Consider the following 21,835-nt stretch of genomic DNA (forward strand, 5'->3'; position numbering starts at 1 on the left):
AGCATAACTTGTAAGGCATATGACCATATTTTTTATCCACTATTGTGGACTATTATATTTTAATGGTTCGGTACACACGGTCGTTGTTTTTGTGGCCGTGTGTCCAGGCCAAATTGAAGAGCTGCAAATTATGGAGCAGGTCCTATGGCTGTCCTAAACCTAGACCTTTCATGTCCTCAGAGATGGGTGGTATAATATACCACTAGAAAGACAATTCACTGCACTGCCAGCTTTCACAGTATGTGCCCCTGTGCTGGAGATATCGGTGCCATTAATTTCGGCAGAAGAGCGGGTCGTAGGTTCCATTCACATGGAGGAAAATGTCGTTTTATTTGACGCTGAATTTTCCACGTTGGAAAAAACACCTCCCATTGAATTCAGTGGGTTCCGGTAGCTTTTATTTCCGCTGCCTTTACTTATGTAGGACTGCTGCCATTACATATAAAGAATAGCCCTGTGTAACAGACTTGTCTGCTTTACATGGAATGAGAGGCAGCAGTGGTAAGGTAAATGGGAAGGCTATGTTCATACATCCATGGCCAATTCTCAGCCATGTTTTTCATGTCCAAGAATCATCCATTTTTTGGGGCTATTTAGGGGTAGACACATCTTATGTGAAGCTGATTTGCACAAACGTCCACTGAGGCCCCGCTGACTGTTCTCTTACTGGTAAAAAGACTTTGGGGGGAAGAGGGCGACATAATAGCTGCACAGGGGCCTTCTGCAATATGTATCTGCCCCTAGCCATACACAAGGATTTCTGCAATGGAACAGTTGTAGAAATGTCTGCAAAAAATCTGTGACGTGGATAAAAAACTAACTGTCCTATGCACCCACTGAGGGGGTCTAAAGCATATAGCCCTGACAAGTATGCAGCATGTATCCTGACATAGGAGCAGAAGGTCGTGATATCACGGAGACAAACAATGCTTATTTACCTCCACTAGGGGCGCTGCTGCAGAATAAAAACAAAGCAGGAGGGACAAACACGTATCAATGATTCTGATTGGATAGCGAAGGGTTAGTAACGTAGGCTTCAGCCAATAGCAGTGCGCTGTGTAGAAGCTGCAGACGTACCGTGACGCAGGGGAACAAAGTGCTGAGGGGCGGGGCCGTTAATGCTGTTATCTGGTGGTGTGACACGTACGGCGGAAGCGAAGGGACAAACCGAGAGGCGACACAGACACTTAGACAGGTAAGTGGTGGCAGCTGCTAAAGACCGGGGCACAAGCTGGACATACCGGTGTATGGCAGGGGACGGCAGGGTGGTGGCCGCCATTCTGGCTATTGAAGACTGTATAATGAAAACAGGGGCCTTTTCGGAATACCCGCGGTACCGCATATAACCGCGGCCTGCCCCTCGCCTACATGTATATACTGTATACAGCTCATGTATGTCTGCTGTGTACTTAGTACTGCGAGCACCTGGGTGACAGTGGCACGGTATAGGGCACAGGTGACTGGCAGCATTACACAACATGATGACAGCATTGCAACACTGAGGCAATACAGGCAGAGAGAAGGGCTCGCCACCAATCACAGCACAGCTTTCATGTATAAGTACCAATACACAATAAAAGCTGCGCTGTGATTGGTTGCTATGGGTTACAGACACGTTTTATACCGTTTCATAAATCTCCCCATATGTTGTGATATGTAACAGCTGCATGGAGCCTGCGGAAACCAAGGGAGACTTCTGTAAATGAAAGTGAAAGAAACCGTGCCCGGCCATCATGTGAGATTTTTATAGAACGAGGGAAGGGGTGTAAATATTATATACAGACAGCTGGCATCTGTGTGCCGCAGTGCTATTGTGGGCATACGCTGACAATGACAGATCCAGCACTGCTATATCTAACATACTGACCATATGATGATGGGCCAGGAGTATAAGAGTAGGATCTGTCCAAAATCTTCCGAATAACAGTAGCATGAACATTAGGATAGTGACTTCCTCATAAATTTTGTTCTCAGATTTCCAAGCTCCAGTAAAGTCCATCTGTCTCGAAGTCATAAGACCAAAATCTCATCTTGCTCTTTCTAGTTTCTAACCCTTTCTAATCTACTCCTGGCTTTTGCTATAAAGGTTACATAAAACATTCGAGTATCTGTTATAATTCTCAGGCTATATTCACACCATGGTTTTAATATTTGTTTTTCTGATCCATCAACAGCAGACACTAAGGCTCTGTTCACATCCTTGTCAAAGTCTCTATGTGAAGACTCCACTGTGTCAAACTGTCATAGTGTTAAGTCCAAAAAGAACACTGTCCATTTGTATCCGTCCTCATTGACACCAGTGTTAGAATAAAAAGGAAGGCTCTAATATTTGGTGCAGTGATGCTGAGTGTCCTGTGTGTACCCCTCATTTTGATAGTTTTAGGCTAGATTCAGTATTCATTTCACTATCAATTAATGGGGACTATTCTCATGTCTGTTATTTTGTGAAAATGTAAGTTATGTCCTATTTTCTGAAATGTGTGGGGAATGTTTTCACTGCCATTTTGCACCCCTTTTGTGTGGATCTAACCTTAGTGTCTGTTCTGAACATTTGTCATCACAAGGACCTGACGTATGCTGGATTGTGTAATATTTTGTGTTATCCAGTGGAAAAGCTTAAAATTTTCCTCCAGGGACTTGATTTAAAATTAAATGGTGACACCAAATCTATTAGAATACATTCACCTTGTTGTTGTCACATCAGTTTAGCAGGCCATAAAAAAATTTTTTTTATATATATATATATATATATATATATATATATATGTTTCATTTTTTTTCTGCTAGGGGAATTCCTTGACTACTTCTCTGTTTATTCTTAAGCTTCATTTCTTGTAAGAATACTTTTATATGTTGTTCAGGTTTTTGAAGCCAAAACCTGGAGGGTTAGAAGCGCATACTCTTCATACTTTTTCTCCTATTATGATCCACACCCCTGCATGCAAAAAAAAAACCCCTCAAATCTGGATATGTAAATTTACCTAAAGCCTTATTCACACGTCAGTGACTATGAGCCAAAGAAAGGTACACAGGTGTAATAGAATTTTTTCACCCACTCCAGGTTTCGCCGGCATGTGAATAAAGTAAAAAACTCCACAATATTTAGCATAAAACAGCAAATATGCATGAAACAATTGCATATGTGATAACATATGGAAAAATAAATGTTGATCTTTTTGCAGAACAGTCAGAGATATCATTGTTCCTGAGAATAAAAAGGAAACCACTCTGACGTAGCCCTCTATCCTCTTGGATGTTTTCCCTGCAAAGTGCTGCTACCGACTGCTTTTAGTGCAGGATAGCCCAGCAGGGCGTCATACACTTAAGCTAGTCAGCCACCAATCATATAATGAGTGTACTGTATGTCCTAATGATATGTCATCATATAAGATTGGGGAAATACCTTCAGAGGAGCCTGGCCTATTAAAAAGCACTTTTGGTTATAAATTATCAACTGGTGGGTGTTTGGAAACATTGCTTCGTTTTCGTAGACCTGGGTTTTCCATTAAAAGTCAATGGGTCCATGAAACTGTGGATACTACACAGATGGCGACTGAAAAATATTCAATATAATAATAATCAGCCGATATCTGTATTTAACTAACTGCTGCCCTTTATCAGACAGTGGTGGATTGCCATATGGAGCAATATGTCATTTAGGAGTTGTCCCAGATACAGTTTAATAGCTTAAAGAGGACCTTTCACCACTTGGGGCACATGCGGTTTTATACCCCGCTAGAAAGCCTACACTGCGCTGAATTCAGTGAACTGTTGGCTTTCATCTTCTGTGCCCCCGATGAAGAGCTATCGGTGCCAGTACTGTAGCTTTTCACCGTCAGAAGGGCGTTCCTTACAGTCAGTCAGGAACACCCTTCCTCACAGCAATGCCTATAGCTCTGAAACTGGTAGTACTTGTCCATAGACTAGTAACTGGAGGGGCATTCCTCCCCGCTCTCACAGTACAGCGCTATAGGCACTGCTGTGAGGAATGGCGTTCCTGACTGACTGTCAGGAACGCGCTTCTGACGGTAAAGAGCTGCAGTACTGGCACCGATAGCTCTTCACCTGGGGGCACAGAGCATGAAAGCCAATAGTGCGCTGAATTCAGCGCAGGATTGGATTTCTAGCGGTGTATAAAACCGCATGTGCCCCAAGTGGTGAAAGGCCCTCTTTAAGGGGAATTTGCTTTAGGCTAAGACTCTTGTAGAGAAACGGAGAAAATACGCTATTTATTTCTGCAGTGTTATTTATTGAGGTTTTTCTTCTTCTGTGAAATATATAGAGAAAATACTTGCGATTCCGTAACTAAAATTAACATGCTGCATTTTCTGTACTGTTCCCCCCCCCCCCCCTCCCCTCCATAATATGTGGATGAGATTAAACAAAATCTGATCTGTTTTGCTGGTATTGTAAAATGCAGCTGTTTGTTTTGTTTTGCTTTTGTTTTTTCCAAGCTTGGTTTACTCAGCATCCTAAAACATTGTGGAGCCTTATGCTAGGTTGACACTGGCATTCGGCTCCCCATTGTTCAGGTCAGCAGACCCCATAGACTCATGTGTCTCTCCAACACCTAGCCTTAAATCCCTGTTTGTGCTTTACAGGTAAAGGTGTGACCTGCAACATCTAGAATATTGTTGCTAACAGCACTTCTGTATAGAACTATATAGATTAACAGCTGTCTTGTACCAGGTAAACGTGCTTTATTACATTGGAACGGTGCCATAGCTCTTTGACTAGTTGGTTAATGGATTATTTCTAAGTTATGTGTAAGGTTTTTTCTCTTCTCCCTCTCCTTTATGTGAACTTTTATATGATTTACAGTTAAAAAAAAAAAAAAAAAATCTTTACGTGTTGTGTTGGACATATACATTAATAAAGCATTCCAGTATATAGTTATTGCTAGTTATAATTATTTCACCACCTTCACCAACTCCAGTTCTTAACCCCACTCCACTGATTCCAGCACAGTTGGCCCCAATTCCAAACTATTGGAATCACTAGAGGATCATCTTTTATATTATGCAAAAGCTGTTTTTTTTCCTCCGCCACTTAGCTGTTGTCCTGCTCCTTCGTTTCAATCTGCTTGTTTACATAATATTTGTCTCTGTATTAATCTTCGCATACAGCTGTCTATAGAGAAGGGAGGAGTGGAAGAAGGCTGCTACTGGATATTTTATTGCCTTATTTCCTAATTCTGTACACTAGTAGCCCCTCATCTACAAACCTAGCAATCTTAAAAGAGCACAGACTAACAGTGTAGAAGCAGCAATTATGTGAGTGTTTTCTAGCAGCCTCATTCTACCCCCTTCGTTCTTTGTAGACTAATATGTAGAAAGTAACTCAGCCTGAAGTTTCTTGTCTTCTGCACCTGTACTGTATATTGAAACAAAAAAAGTAATGTCTGAATACTGTATAAGCAATGCCGCCCCTGCTACCTCTTGTGTCACCCCTCTTCCTCATAGCTCTTGCGAGCAGGGCCCTCAGTCCCATTGTGTGAAATGACGTTCTTTGTTATGTATCTGTCTGTATCTGAACCCTACAAATTATACAGCGCTGCGGAATATGTTGGCGCTATATAAATAAAATGTATTATTATTAATGTGAATGATTGATTTGGAGTTATAAGTCCTGGGCATTTTGCGGACTGTGCTCACGTACCGTAATGAATGGGGGCACAGGCGCCACACAGATGTCACCCAAGTGCCGTTCAATGACGGCCCGGCAATACACATATGGTCGTGTGCATGTCGCCTAATAACCGTTTTTCTAGTTACAAATCCAGCATGACCTCAGGAGATTGATCATAAAGCGTCACAAGTATTCAGTACATGAGGAAATACTCATGATTGTGGTGGAACTTGATTTTCTGGCTCCTCCATGCTGCACTACAATGTGTAACAGGTGTTAATCCAGTTTATTGTGTAACTTCAAGTAGGGAAATTGCATTAAAATTCTTAATGTTCCCTTCACCTGAGCTCTGTTCTGGATTTCCAGCCTGTTTCCTGGAATTAAAAAGGGTTTATGGGATTAGTTGATTATACAATTGGTATCCAGTTGCATTTGTCTAAGTATCTGGCTGGGGTGATAATTTTTTTTATTTTTTTTCATCCTGTTATGGTGGAGGGGCTGTAAATTGCCGCATGTGAAGTAGACCACAACTACATTAGCTATTAGGTTATCCCCATAATATACAGAAAATAGGATATACATATCTACAATTAGAAAAAAAATAAATAGGGACCTCTGCTTATATTCGGGTCGGTTTATACTCAAGTATATACAGTATTCCTGTAATACCTTGAGCCTGCTTGCTCCTCCAGGTTGAGAAGCTTTGCATGATTTCTATTTGCCATTCAAATACCCTGCAGATTGGATGGATGTTGGATATCTTTACACCTGCATTGACTCACATTGAATTTTGGATGTAAAGGGCACACTGAGAGAAAAGTGGTGCTTGCAGGACATTTCTCTCCGCATGTTTCCTGCAAATACCACATGGGCCCTATTATAGTCTATGTGGTCAGCAGGTTTTCCCAGGTAACTGCTTTTCTATGCGCATAGGTTTCCATTCAGGGGTGCCCAAGCAAACTCCCAAAGAGAAACCCAAACACAGATGTGAACTAGGCCTCAGGCTAGGTTCACATCCTCACACAGATCTCTGTTGTTTGGGTCTTCTGGTGGAGCCGAACGACTGAGGACCGGACAAACTATAATGGGATCTGCTGAGTGTCCTTTGGTTCATATCCTCACACAGACCTCAGTTTGTGGACCTAAACGAAGGAGAACCGGACAGCTAAAACAGCAGTTAGGGGGCGTTCACACTACCATTGGTGTCCGACAGGTAGTGTCCACTGCTAATGTCTGTTCAAAATCTTGCGCGGACTTTAGCAGCGGACACTAGCTGTGTCCGTGACATTTTTCATTGATTTAAATGGAGATCGGGTGCGTTGTTTTACACTTCGTGCCTGTCCTTAAGTGTCCCTTTCTAAAGATGTCTGACTTTTCAAGCGGACAGAAAAAACCTACATGTCTTATTGCGTACAGTTTTTATTACGGATTTGGAGTATTAATTTACCATTCCTTAGCTACCTGTGCGCAGTCATTGTTGTTGCCAAGGGAAATCATTAGCCATATTAATGACTGGCGTGGGGCGGGACTCCCGACCGACAGTGATGCGTATTCTCTTTGGAAAAGCCTGAGCCTATAGTTTTCTTGCAACAGCCTGCAATAATTGCACCATCTAGATCAAGAGATCCCCTGGGCCTCCATAAGACTGAGTCACCCGGAAGAAACTCCAGTAAGATCATTCTACCTGGCTCCTCTCACAGCACAGCAGATCTCTCCCCTCGCTGCTCAAATCGCGTTCGTTTGGTATCGGACCAGCGACCTCTTTAATTCCATTTTACTCTCATCTTTACAGGGGTTCGGACAGAAGACGCCTATAATCCTTTACACTATGGATTTTCTTGATCGGAATATCAACTTTGATGCCCTCCTCAAGTTTTCACACATGTAAGTATTTTATTATAGTACTGTTCACTTTTGTCTTGCTGTTTTGGGTCACTGGTCCTTTTGGCAAGATCTGGGTGTCTTTTAAAGCCAAGTTTCTACACATTGTGACTCTTCAGGTCTGTGTTGCTGAGAATTTTCATGTTATTTGTGGACTATTCCTGTACAATTTACTCAATCAGAATAAGCCCAGATGTTATAAGTATATTCTGTAAGACTGCTTTAGTATATACAAACAGTAACCCAGGATTGTCATTTCATCTCTGCATTGTACCATTCCTTAGTTATTCCTCCTGGCAATGCAGGAATAATTTATCTGCTTTTGTGCATGACAAACGTGAATGTATGTAAGAAAAGCGCTGTGTCCCTACTTAGTCAGTTTTGACGGGACAGTGTCAGGCAGACCCTCAACTGGAAATACCCAGTTGTCCATTTATATATAAAGAAACAGTCTTTCAGTTCACTGCAGATCTAAGAGAAGATGCTCTGGAATTGTTATATTATGGTAGTAAAAAGTGACCTTTCAGGGTTTTTTAAGGGGGTTTCCTAGAAAAATGATGTTGTTGATGGGGCATCAATAATATTTGCCTGGAATACCCCTTTAAAGAGAGCCATGTTCTCAGCAGGCACTACACAGAGCGGCTATGCTATGTTACAGCACACCAGTTTAGTTGAATCTTTGCAGTAGGTTGTCTTATTTTAGATATGTAGGAATTAAGTATTAAGTTAATCATTGACATGAAGGTTATTCACCATCCAAGTGTGCAGATCGTCTTTTCAGATAAATTCAGTTTCATGCAGAGTCCATACTTGCACTGGTGTTGTCTGCCAGCTAGGCAGTAAGGTAAAGAGATAAGGATTTCCATCATGTGGTGTGAACAGAATGATAGGATGGTCAGGTGTTAACATGGATTTGTATGTTTCTTGATCAGAATCAAGTTGGCCACTTCTATCACCTGTCCCTAATGTCAGCGGTAAGGGGTGTTCAGCAATCTGTCATTATGTCGGATTCTTTCTCCCTTGTAGATGGGTAGGTCAGAGGTGTCTGGAAGCTGCTTTATCTAGTCAACAAATATGTTTGGAAGGAAAGTAGTAATAACTTTATGTTAAGGGAGCGTGGCTTTGCTATATGCTTCCCTTTAATTGGCTGAGGCTTAGAGCACAAATGTCCTATCAGTTAGCCATTTGGTTGCCTACTGGTAGCCAGCTGGAATGGTGCCTGATACACTTGACTTCACTGGTCTCTGGCTGCAGCGGTCACATTGACATGACATTGCTGTAGTGGGTAGAACAATCGCTGGCTTGAAGCTGTGATCTCTGTGGTATCTACGTATCGCCATTACAGCCATTGAGTGACTACAATAGGCGCATGTTGTGTCAACACAGGAGCAGGAAGATCAGACACCAATGTGAGACTCAGCAAGGGAGTGATAATGCAAGTATTACAAAGTATAAAAAGGGACAGCTGACAACTGGCATCTTTCATGATACTGCCTATAAGATTTTTTTTTTATTTTTTTTTTTGGGGGGGGGGGGTTTGCTTTGAAAATGGCATATAACTTGATTTCTTGCAAAAGAATATCAGTCACTTACACCCTATGGTTTACCTTTTTAATAAAATATAAGTTGTTCTTTTTTTATGTTAAATTTCATTTTGGACATTAAAGTCTGTAGATCAGTAATGTGAAGTCATCGATTAACCTGTTTGCCTTGTCTTCTCTGTTACAGTTCTCAGTCCACGCAGCAGCACTTGAAGAGAGTGTATAGCAGCTTTGCCCTATGCATGCTGGTAGCTGCTGCTGGTGCTTATGCAAATGTCGTATTCGGATTTCTGCAAGTGAGTTCTTGTAATTTACTGTCATGTTATATTTTCACGACTGAGTCCAGAACCACTAGTCACAATTCGCTTTCTTCATTCTTGCTGTACAGTTAGTTGAACCAGCACTATGCTATCTCCGATGTTCCCACTGAAATGTATGGGGACACAGATGCATCCTGTTCAGCTTGGCTGTGGTCAAGCTGAATTTGCATTCTCAGGACGCCTTAAATCATATCTAAATTTATACAGTTAGCCAAATTTATCGAAGTGGTTCTCAGTCATGGTAAACTTGGGGCTTCTTTATAACCAGCTTTAAACCACCTCATGTTGACTTATTATAGGCAGACTATTGTCCATCATAACATTGATTTTGTGATGCATTATATTCCACTCCATTTTCCCTCTTCATTTTCGAGAGTGGTGGCAAAAGTGTCTAAAATAAATTTGGCAAGAGTCGTGAAGCAGAATTCTGGCACATCTTGCTTAGTAAATCTCCCCCACTGTTTCATTGTTCCCTCTCATTTCTCCCCCCTCCCTAACAATGAACCTGGTCGCTAGTAAAACTTCTGGCATGGCCATTAAAGAAGTCCTATGATGTCAGCCATTATATGTCTGCAGAGCACAGGAATAGGTTTAACTGCACTGTTTGCCAAAGTCTTTGTGCTCATTGAAGTAATATAAAGCTGTAATTTTTTTTGGAGAAAAACTTTTATCGTTTATCATCTGTTACTGCATTACTGTAATGTTGAAGGGATTGATGAAGTTCCTTTCTGTCTTTTCATTGCAGGGCAACTTCCTGGTCTTTGCCGGTACTCTGGGCACCATGTTATGGCTGATGTTCACTCCTCACAGCTATGAAAATGAGAAGAAGCGCCTGGGAATTTTAGCCGCTTTTGCCTTTTTTTCTGGTGAGCTTTTCTTTCTACACAAATTTCCAACAGAATAAATAATTTGGAGGGTGTATTAGTCGTACTCAGAGTCATAGGATCAACTTGCCTGTATAGACGCCAGGGTGAAATTTCTCTTCCCAGCACATTCTTGTGACATATTTGGCTACTCATAAATTGGATAAATGACATTTCCAGCTATTAAGTAATCTGTGATTGCTGTGTACATAGGAACATGGCCGATTATTTCAAGCTTTTGTGTTAAGCTTATTAAAAATTATGAGTTGTTGCCTTCTATTTTGTCAAGATCACTTTTCAGTAAACATGTCATATTATAATGTTAAGATAAAATCTAAAATGAAAGCCACCATATCTCAGAACACAAAGCACCCTTCAGCAGCTGAGCATTGGATGGTAAAATGTGGAAAAGGTCTTGGTATCTATTAGATGAAAAGTTAATATGTATAGGTACATGTCCTCTATCTTCTCACTCTGTTACAGGAAAATATGCAATTGTAATGGTGGATGTAGGTTATAAACTCTAGAGAGTGGAGGGTATATTAAAAGCAAGTAAATTTCCATTTTGTCTTCCAGGTTGTGGCTTGGGCCCCATCTTAAACCTGTGTATTGCAGTTAACCCCAGGTATTGGCATGTTAGAAATTTGATGTTTGTTCTTAAAGGACAAATATGCCTTCCAGTGTATTTCCTGTAGTATATAAGCTTTATTTCTAGCCTATAAGTGGGTACTCCAGAGCCCTGATCATTACCTTTGCAGATCTCTGCTTTGGCTCCTTGTGATGTCAGTGACTCGGCTCTACTCCAGATACAGATCTATAGAGTAGAGGGGAGTTGGTCATGTGTCCAAGAGTCAGATCTTCAGCAAATGAACAAAACTTCCAACCTCTCTAGCTGTACTCTGCAGAGTAATGAATGGGGGTCCAGGAGACCTGCTTATATGTTAGTAAAAAAAAAAAAAAAAAGTAGGGCGAGCACTGCTAAGCTTTGATAACCCCTCTTAAATATATGTTTTAATTTTATTAATGTCGAAACATTTTAGTGGTGCCTTACCACAGATGGGTGTACAGTTATGTCCATGAGATGTCGCAGGCACAGGAGCTGTGCCCATATTACAATGATCCTGAGTAGATTCCTTTCATGCATTATGGCACAGATCAGCAACAAAAAAAAAATATGATGAGAAATCACTTAAATGTGGTAGTGAACATAGTCCATGACTAGATCGTGATATGAGCCAGTGGTGTCGCAATAGAAAGTCATGTGTTTTTGGGGCCACACATGGAGACTACCTCTGATGTTACTTTGTGTCCTGATGTTACGCTCATGGGACTAAGCAATCTGGTTTTCCCACAGCATCATCCCTACTGCTTTCATGGGAACAGCTGTAATCTTCATCTGCTTCACACTCAGTGCCCTGTACTCAAGAAATCGCAGCTTCCTTTTCCTGGGAGGTAAGAGCTATTTTCTGTGGCAGTTCATCACTTCATCTTCTTCATATATGTTGTTAAAGGGTTAATTTCAAATGAATTAGCAAATTATGACTGAGACTCAAATAACTGTCCATAAGTCTCAAATATCAGTGTGGGGCCTACAGAAACGGGCAGGCAACCCTGCTCTACACTGTTTCCGTACCTCTATAATTAAATATGCAATGCTGTTTCCTTCACTTCATTCATTACAGTGTAGAGCAGCACCACTTGCCTGTCTGCATAAGTCCCACCTTGATGGTTCCTACTTATTAGAAGTGTTCATTGTCAATAGACACTTCACAAACTGTTCCCTCTGCTTACACCACCAGCCATTTGCCCTATAGTCCCTATAGTGTCACCACAAGGTAGATAAGGAATTGCACAGTGCTCATTGAAATCAATCGGTTGTCTATGCAGGTCTTCCAGAGCAAGACTCTCTTTCCTCTAAAGGATGAGGATCCTGAATTTTGCACCCGCTCTATTAATTCATAATCCCTAATGATGCGTGAAAATATGCTTTCTAAACCAGACAAGCCCTTTTAAAACCTATGTTGGATTTGTATATTCTTTATCTGCAGCCCATATGTATGATATTGCCAGCACAAAGTATAGGCCTCATTGCCTATTAATATATTTCTCTTCAGGTATTCTCATGTCTGCTCTGAGCCTGCTTACCATCTCCTCCTTGGTGAATATCTTTATCGGATCTGTTTTTCTCTTTAAAGTAAGTAACAACATTGCTTAGATTATAAATGGGGTTACCGTACTATTTAGTCATCTTGATGGGCTGCTTTTTTAAGACTTGGAAAGAACTACTACTTGGCATAAAATGGATTCTGATTTTTATACTCAGCTTTGGCAACTGTAAAATATACAAATTCTATAAATGAATGTGTTATTGTTTCAGATGCACATGTACGTTGGCTTGCTGGTCATGTGTGGCTTTGTCCTGTTTGACACACAACTCATCATTGAAAAAGCTGAGAGGGGAGACAAAGATTACATATGGTAAGTCACGGCCTTAGTTCATACACATGCATATAGTGATATTGAGCAAATACATTTATATTACAATATGGTCTGGCTTGGTGTTCACAACTTGTATTCTTCTTTTGAAGGCACTGTGTAGACCTGTTTCTTGATTTCATCACCATCTTCAGGAAACTCATGATAATCTTGGCTATGAATGAGAAGGTATGTCCTTTTGTAACTTCACCAAATAAGTTAACCTCATCACAGTTTTGCCCACATTGCTTTGCACAGACAATCTGCAAAGTTTTCCTCTGCAGCCTTTTTGCTTCAATTATACCTATAAGGAAACCACTGTCCTTACCATAGGTATAATTGGTGATGTGACGGTTTTTGAAATCGCGGCATTTCCGCTGTGCAATTTATTTATTTGTTTTGCAATGTGTTGGATGGGATTCACTAGATTAGTTTATGGGGTCTGTAAAACACTGTGGTTTTTGCTGCCGTCTTTCCGCCACATGGGGCCCTAGTTTTAAAGGGGTTTTGTCATCCCAGGATCTCAGCTGCTCTCTTGTCTCCTCTCTCCTTCACTTCCTGGTTTTCAGCTCAGTGCAGCGGCCTGCTCATGTTTGTTGTAAACTGAGAAAAGGGACTGAGTCTTCTGCAGGATCAAAGAGATCTAGGCAACCAGCTATAAACACTGAGGAGACAGATTTAGCTGTATCTGGCAAAGGGAGCAGGATAAATAAAGTAATGTATTGAGTAAAACAGTTCAGTTAACTTAAGCTACAAGTCTGAATATGATCCTTGAGATTGTAATACCCCTTTTTAAACTTTTTTTCAAGGAAATGTTACAGAAATGTTGTTTGAAACAGTTTCCAGGTCTGTAGGTCCCTTAGACTAGGTTTAGATTTCTGTCAGAGTCTCTGCTGGTTTCAGTATAAAAACTGCAGAAACCCAACAGACAGCCTGCAGAACCCCTTATAGTCTATGGGGTTTGTGAGTGTCTGTGGGTAACTGCTGTTTTAGCAGACTGGCACTCTGTTGTTTGGGTTCCCTGGTGGATCCGAACGACTGAGATCCCAGCGCATTTGTGAACCTGGAATTAATTGTCCTGCAGCGACAACTTGGATGTATTACCATTGTAACCAATCAGGGCCCAGCAGTCTTGTCCAACAAATTCCATCATAGGTGTTAAAGAGAATGTTTGGCTGCAGCAGTCTCGTGCACATCATCACTTCAAATCAAGTGAACAAAGACTCACTTGATCCCCCTGTACAATATATTGCAGGTCTTCTGTATTGCAGTACATTATACATATACTTCCTATGTAACATAAGGGAGGGCAGCAAGGAGGCCGTTGGTTGGCCTCCTGGTGGTCATTGCAATCTTTCAAACTCCTGACTCTTTATGACTCCTGCAACTAGTACTGGGTCCCATCTGTGTAATACAGCTGGAAGCTGAAAGCCATGTAGCAGTTACAGCTCTGTGCCATACTATTACTGCAACGATCATTAAAGGGGATGTGCCATTATTAACTTCTCTCCTATCCTGTGTTAAGGGATTACATATGCTCTGTCTTGTATGCCTTCCAATGTTACAGTGTGGAGTAACCATTATTTATTCTTTCTTGTAGGATAAGAAGAAAGAGAGAAAATAAATGCAAATAAACAACCCATAATCTTCTTGCTGATGCCATTTTCATTTCCATACTTTTTCTTTTTGACTTTTTTTTTTTTTTCCCCCTTTCCTTTTGGCTCTGTGTTCCATGGTGTAATAAAAAGCTTGGGGGGGAAGAAAACTCAGTTTTTTATGTTTTTGTACTTTTGTTTCTGTTTCTCTTTGACAGTCTTTTTTATATTTGCTTTCTTTTCTTTTCCGAGTGCTTAAAGCTTCATGTCAGTTTTATTGCCATGATGCACATAAATAACAAACGACTCTGATGCATACTTGAGGCACAATATTCCTAAGCAAGTCTCTTCTTTTAAGGCAGAATTCTCAAGATTGTGCTGGAATTTGTGCATCATGTGTACGTTGCATTTCTAAATCCCTATTCTGTCTAACCTAGAGTTTAACATGTGGCACATTGAATACTCACGAGTTTTGAGCGAGGAGGGTTTAGCTTTTTCCATTCTACACCACTGTTCTCTTGTGTGTTCCACCTTCAGGCAAGTAAGAATATCCCAGCTGTGCCGCAGTATGTGATGGATTTTTCGACTTTACTGGAATTAATGATTTCTTTTTGTCTGAGCACATTTGCCTCTGGGACTCTTAGCTTAACCTTTTGCTCTGCTAGCTGTTTTTAACCACTTGCACTAACAGTCCATACCTGGATCATTTGGTGCTCCCTCGTAAAAGAACTGAACAGTGGAGGCCCTGTCACTTTGCTGTGCACGTGTGCCTGGCTGAACACAGTCGTTCAAACCTGACTTGTAAAAGCTGTGTTTGCTTCCCTGCTTTCTGCCAAATCTTGTGTTTATTCATCGATCAAGTTGCCATCCCATGAAGGAAGTAGGAATGATTTAAGCACTGTATAAATATTAGCGCAAAAAGATCTGTACAGCCCCTCCTCCCCTTGACATCATTTTTATCTAGGCATTGCCAGCTTGCCAGGATCAAGTGTCCTAACGTTCAAGATCCTAAGACACAAATCCTTTTGTGTCTTCACTTATTGTGTAAGAAGGCAAATCCAAAAGAAACCCCTGCACAAAAAGTATTGATAAGCTGTAATTACGTGTAGTCTTCTAGTACTAGACCTGCTTCATGAGTAGTATATAAGAAATATTTCTGTGGTTTATGGGAGTAGAAGTATATAGTATAGATGACGTCTGTCTTCACGTCTAGTGACTGGTTCCTTAGGCTCGCTTTACTTGCCCAGAGCTTTACATTTGATCCAAATGTTGAGTGACTGGTTAAAGTTCTAATGTGGCTATTCTCCTGTATGATGACATTGGAGAAGATCTGACCAAGGTTTTTCTCAGGCCAGTCAACTGGATCTGTGCACTATCCATCTATGCAGTAGTTGGGATATGACCACCTCCCAGAAGCTTCATCTTCTCATCTTGTTCTCCAACCTCCTCCGTAATGATTCCATGTTTGGGAGAATCATTATTGTGAAAGGTGATATAGTCCTGTATATATACATAATGTGAGTGGCAACACTACTCCAGTATGGTAATTTCTTTGTTGCCTGCAGTAAGGCAATCCACTTCAGATTTTTCTTGAAGGTATAACAGGTTAGCAGTTTAAGGTCTGAGACTTTGTGCAGGAGGTTGGATTAAAGTGTTACTTTCCTCTGCTGTCCCTACCCAACCTTTGCCCTCACCCCTGCATGCTTTTAGGGATACGGCAAGCTGCTTTAGAAACAGTGCCAAGAAGTATGTTGAATAAAAAAAGAAAATTCTATGTGAAAATGTATAACATGTTTCATAATAACTTTATTTTCTAGTGCAGTGATTTCTCTGAAGACTTAACTCTGACTGTGAACACAGTGGAACTTTTTGATTGATAAACCAAACTATGGATTAATTTGTACAAATTCTTAAAGTACTAAAATAAAAATTACAGAACTCATCACATACGTGTCGTGTGTTTAAGATATATATATATATATATACACACTATTATTTTTTATTTTATTTTCTAACTAACCCAATAGCTTAACTGTGACCTTCAGAAATTCTACTTGTAGCCAAGTGTATTCTTTCAATGTTTAAAGGGATTCTACCATTAAAAATCATTTTTCTGTGGCTAACACGTCGGAATAGACTTTAGAAAGGCTATTCGTCTCCTACCTTTAGATGGGATCTCTGCCGCGCCGTTCCTTAGTAATACCGGTTTTTACCGGTATGTAAATTAGTTCTCTAGCAGCGATGGGGGCGGGCCCCAGCGCTGAAAATGCGATGAGGGCGTCCCCACCGCTGCCTGAGAACAGGATTCTGCACCGCCTCTATCTTCTGCTGGATCCTCCCCTTCTTTCTTCGGCAGCTTCACCTCTGTCGGCTCTGACACTAGTAGAGCCGACTGCACATGCGCGTCCATAGTTCCGAGGCCGCAATTGCGCGCATGCGCAGTCGGCTCTACTAGTGTCTCAGTGGCAGAGCCAACTGTGTAGGCGTCAGAAGAAAGACTAAGAAAGAAGGGGAGGATCCAGCAGAAGATAGAGGCGGCACAGGATCCTGTTCACAGGCAGCGGTGGGGACGCCCTCGTCGCATTTTTAGCGCTGGGGTCCGCCCCCATCGCTGCCAGAGAACTAATTTACATACCGGTAAAAACCGGTATTACTAAGGAACGGCGCGGCGGAGATCCCATCTAAAGGTAAGAGACGAATAGCCTTTCTAAAGGCTATTCTGACGTGTTAGCCACAGAAAAATGATTTTTTTAATGGTAGAATCCCTTTAAGCCAAAACCAGAGGTAGAATCTATAGAGTAAAAGCAAAATGGAAATATTTGTACCTCTTCTGTTTTGGACCTAGACGCTAGAATTTCTATAGTGTGGTAACTTTGGAATGTGTGGCATCAGTCTTTACTTCCATTAACCGGTTAAATATCAATTCAGGCTTCCTTTCCTTTACATCTGAATTTCCACTTCACCCCAGATTTCTAAGGGTATGTTCACATACAGTCCTTAAACATTCATTCTATACATCTAAATGCAGTTGTTTTTGCAGATTACACATAGTTTACCACAAACATGATCCAGATAGATAGACCTATTGCTGACATTTCAGCAAAAAAATCTGTCAGGTGTGAATATACTCTTTAAAAACAAATTGAGGCATTTAAATTGTCATCTTTCCCTATCAAGTTTGTGCAAAAAACACTAAATCGGCCTGTGAACAAATGCTAATCTGCTGTGAAATGTAGGGATTCATCTGAATACAATTGCCTTAGGATTCATAGAGAGAGGAGAGAAAAATTACAGGGTTTGTGCAAAACGCCTGTAGCATGCATCAGATAAAAAAAATAAAAGCCAGGATGCACAATAAGAATTCAGGGCATGACACAAGGCAGGTAGCAGCCCAGAGGCCAAGGTTGTCAGGGGTATAAAAACAGGACAAAGAGTCTAGCATAAACGAGAGGAGCAACATTCATTCAAACAGATCTGGATCAGAACTCTAATACCAAACAAGACAGGTATAACCCAGCATAAAACAATGCATGTATGGAACAGAAATGGCTCATTCTAAGTGGGACTAAAGACACAGACCTAAATACATTCAGAGACTCCAGCATAGACAGGAGGAAGTTTAGCAGATGTAAGCATTAATTCTTTTATTTTAAATTAAAGTCTTTAAAATCTGTGATCTTTATTCTTTTATCAGATAGAGAAGCTCATGGCTAAGTGTACAGCAACCTGCTTTAAAGTATGTAAATAATGGAGTTTTAGAGCATGTGATTAGGGATTAAAAAATGTATTCATATGTACTGTACCTTACTATGTCTTGGATTTAATTTTTTTTTTTGTGCACAAAACCTAAGGTTCTTAATATCCTAAACTCAGACATTTAGGAGCACTGGATATCTAACTGTCTGGCTTGGAAATAACCAAGGTTCTGGAATGGTTCACAACTTTCTCAGGGGTTGTCTCACTAGATATGTCCATGAGCCTAGGAAAGCAATTGATTTTGCTGGAGCAAACCTTGTGTGGCCTGATGTCTCTCCTGTAGAATCTGATGGTCGGTCATCCATCTCCTTTACGAACACCTAGAGTCTGTCTGAGGGGCCTTCTACTCTGGCTTATGTCATATTTAAGTTTCTCTTGTGAATTTGCTATGCAGTGGAAAATCTTATTCTGGGGATAGAATGAGAGTGAGAAATCTAGTGTTCTGAGGATATGTAAGGATTATGTTGTCTGACATTGTGAACAGTCCGTGCTGAAAGACTAGTGAGGTACGTAACACAGCATGCTTGTAAACAACAGAAATGTTACCAGTCTAATTGCTGGTGTTGCATCATGCGGAGATGTCTTCAAGCTTCACACATATTGCTTATATTGCTCAATGTGGCTGACCTGATGTGATGTATCTATTGCAAAGCACAATGCTAAATCCAGCAAAACAATCTAAAATCATTAGCTTATTTGCCAGACACAGTGAAATTTTCCATAAAACTTAGACGTTGCGTGGAGTCTACCTTTTTAGCTTGAAAACAAAAATAATTTACATACAGATTTTTCTTTAGATTTGTTGCAAGATTTATTCTCTGCAAACAAACTAGGCACATTGCATGTCCTCTAGAATATTGTAACATACATCAAAAGGTCATTTTATTTTACTATATTATGCATTTGAGGGCATGTTGAAAAATTTAAGGAGAGTTGCAGAATTTTAAGCTAATCTCTTTTCAGGAAGCATAGTTTTCTGCAAGTTACATGCATATGAATGGGGCTGTTGCAAAAATTGCTGCAAGAATGCTATCACGCTTGTTACAATGGTAATTTTGGACTTTCATATCTATGCCTTTGGCATCATTCACATCTGCATTTGGGTTTCTGTTTGGGGAGCCTGCTTGGGAACCCCCGCCCCAATGGAAACCTATACGCATTAAAAAGTGGTTACTTTAGGAAACCACACAGACCCCATAGACTATAATGAGGTGTATGTGGTTTCCGAATGGAACATGCACATAGAAAAGTGCCTTACCAATCCTGACTCCTCACAGCCTCCGAAGAAGAAGCAGTGCTGGTGGCCGTGAGCAGGAGCCAGAATTGGTAAGTAAATAGGGCCCGTTACCTGCTGGAGTTATTACAGCAGGTAACGAACTATTAAAGGTAAATCTGTAGCGGCTGCCGCCGGGCTCCATGATGTTCTGGGCCCATGGCAGCTACATCTGCTACCTTGATAGTTATGCCCCTGCAGGTAAGTGTAATGTAATCGTAATTCTAGTAACAACATGTGTATAGGGGGAGACTGTTAGGCCACTGTTACAGTTATAGTTCCCAACCCCATAGTTAGTATCATTACTTTGGAGGAGCATTATTAGGTCACTATTCCAGTTATAGTGCCCCCTACAGTTAATAACATTACCTATGGAGGGGTAAGACTATTACCTGTTTGGGGCACTATGTACAATACATGTATACAGTGAGGGAGTTTTTTTTCCATATCCATAACCTCAGTTTTGGATATGGAGAAAGCTCCCTTAATAAAGTGTAGGAAGTGCAGTTAGGACCTATAATTAGTCCCTACCTATAATTTCTTAAGGGAGCTCGCCCCTATCCTCCCTAATTTAGTGAGAACCCTAGCCCTACCCATAATATTATTAAGCAAGTTGTACATACCACAATAATTTATGCATGATATGGAGAGAGATCTCCCTTAATAAAGTATAAGGAAATCCAAAAATGAATTAAATATACACTTTATTGTGATTTTTAAGGAGCGACCCAATCGCCCCATCCTATCATCAAACCCTGCCGGACCAGAGAAAAATTGGCTTGCATAATAGTGGTGCTTGGGACAAAAAAGGATGGGGACTGCGGATCTAAAATATAAAATATAATCTGGTAGTACCTGTTTGCTTACCACTTACACCAGGTTCACACTAGCATTCGGCTTTCCGTTCTTCAGGTACACTTGGGGACCCCAAAAAAATGGAAAGCTAACCTGCTTAAAAAGCAATTACCTGTGGACGTCATAGATTATAATGGGGTCCCTGGATTTCCTCCTGAAAAATGCATTAAGTGGGTTTGGGGATGGAAACCCCAAATGTATACCGAGCGATAGTGTGGAGCTAGCCTTAATTTCCTATGTGTTCCCTCATAGTTTTCATGTTCTTGTTTAGAATTTTCAACAAAGAAAATAATAATAATAAAAGAACAACAACAATAAAACCATGGATTTAATTGATGTACCCAAACTTCTGCCCCATACTTTATACATCCATACATATTAATGTGTATCTGTGTTGGGTAATGGCTGTGTAGGTTGTAGGTCCATCCATGGATTACTTGTTATTCATCTCTTTATACAATGGTAGAAGAGTGACCCTTGTGATGTTACAAGCAGCTCTCTGACTTGTGACACTGTTATACCCCCTTGCATCACCTGAGCTCCATAGCAACCCAACCTCTCGAACATATGTGCTGTCTGCCATGTGCGAACCACCATGTTCTATGTTAGTGTATGGTAATAGCAGATATATATGACCATACCTGTACAATGCAATGTTGTTTCTGTTGTATAAGACTGACCTACTTATTACACAGTAGAAATAAATACTTGATTCTTGCATTTCCTGAACTTGTGTCTACACAATGGGATCTATGATGCAGCCCTGAAACACTTGGCTTGCTGTCTAAGGGTCCATTCACATGGAGTAAATGCGTGCTCATTTTGGCAAAATAAACGTGTAAAATGTCATTGAAGTCAATGGGAGTCTTATTTTTACACGTGTATTCTTTACACGTGTATTTCGCCAAAATGAGCTCACGTTTACTCAGCGGTGAACCATGGGTTTCTGCCGCCTGAGGCGGAGCGAGCGTCTTTAGCAGGCAGGGAGAAGACCTGCTCTCTGCCTGAGCGTGAGGGGCAGCCGCTGGAGCAGCGTTGCTTCAGCGGTTTCCCCAATCCACCGCTCAGTGACGGTGACCCTAAGCCAGTCCAGGGCAGCTTGTCCTGGACTGGCTTAGGTCAGCAAAAATGCCACCCTCCCCGGGGCCCTGGCATAGCGCCGCCTGAAGTGGTCGCTTCAAGTCATCTCATGGGAGGTGCGGCGCTGCATTTACTCCATGTGAATGGACCCTCAGGCTGCTTTTCATACATCACAATTTCCCAAGGAGAAGAATATACTTTACACTGTCAGGTGTCTGGAATCTTCTCGACTTATTCTACTTAGGGCTAGTTCACACAGGCACTAAGGGGGCGGATTATGGCGTGTAATCCACGTCATAATCCGCCCCTTCACAATGGTGGTCTATGGAGACTGCCAGGCTACTTTTTGCTACTCACGGAAAAAAGGAGCAGGCTGCCCTTTCTTCAGATAGAACACGCGGCTCCTCGAGCCGTGGCATCCGCCTGGCGGCAGCAACCTCCAGGCTTAGCCCATTCGTTTAAGCCTGCTCCGGAGGAGGAAGCCGTGACTGTCAGAAGCCGCGACAGTCGTGGCAGGCTCCCCCGCGTCACTCTCGGTGCCAAAATCCGCCTTACCGCTCTCAGTGTG

General features: G+C 41.3%; 1 protein-coding gene across 1 annotated transcript; it reads left to right on the forward strand.

The window, feature by feature from the left end:
• Positions 1 to 1,088: 1,088 nt before the first annotated feature.
• TMBIM6 (transmembrane BAX inhibitor motif containing 6) lies at positions 1,089 to 16,245 on the forward strand. The gene is made up of 10 exons (XM_075265504.1): positions 1,089 to 1,195; positions 7,421 to 7,512; positions 9,238 to 9,346; positions 10,116 to 10,236; positions 10,810 to 10,858; positions 11,588 to 11,685; positions 12,348 to 12,427; positions 12,611 to 12,711; positions 12,822 to 12,897; positions 14,309 to 16,245. The coding sequence occupies exons 2-10, from the start codon at positions 7,457 to 7,459 to the stop codon at positions 14,330 to 14,332; spliced, it is 714 nt and encodes a 237-aa protein (XP_075121605.1). The 5' UTR covers positions 1,089 to 1,195; positions 7,421 to 7,456; the 3' UTR covers positions 14,333 to 16,245.
• The last annotated feature ends 5,590 nt before the right edge of the window (positions 16,246 to 21,835 follow it).

The sequence above is a fragment of the Leptodactylus fuscus genome, chromosome 2 (assembly GCF_031893055.1).
Source record: "Leptodactylus fuscus isolate aLepFus1 chromosome 2, aLepFus1.hap2, whole genome shotgun sequence".
NCBI lineage: Eukaryota > Metazoa > Chordata > Amphibia > Anura > Leptodactylidae > Leptodactylus > Leptodactylus fuscus.

Bases quoted from the DNA above. Each gene is read 5' to 3' on its own strand.
- TMBIM6 (XM_075265504.1), top strand. From the start codon at position 7,457: ATGGATTTTCTTGATCGGAATATCAACTTTGATGCCCTCCTCAAGTTT. The intron at 10,237-10,809 runs GTGAGCTTTTCT...TTTGTCTTCCAG, and splicing joins CGCTTTTGCCTTTTTTTCTG to GTTGTGGCTTGGGCCCCATC. The intron at 12,712-12,821 runs GTAAGTCACGGC...CTTCTTTTGAAG, and splicing joins GGAGACAAAGATTACATATG to GCACTGTGTAGACCTGTTTC.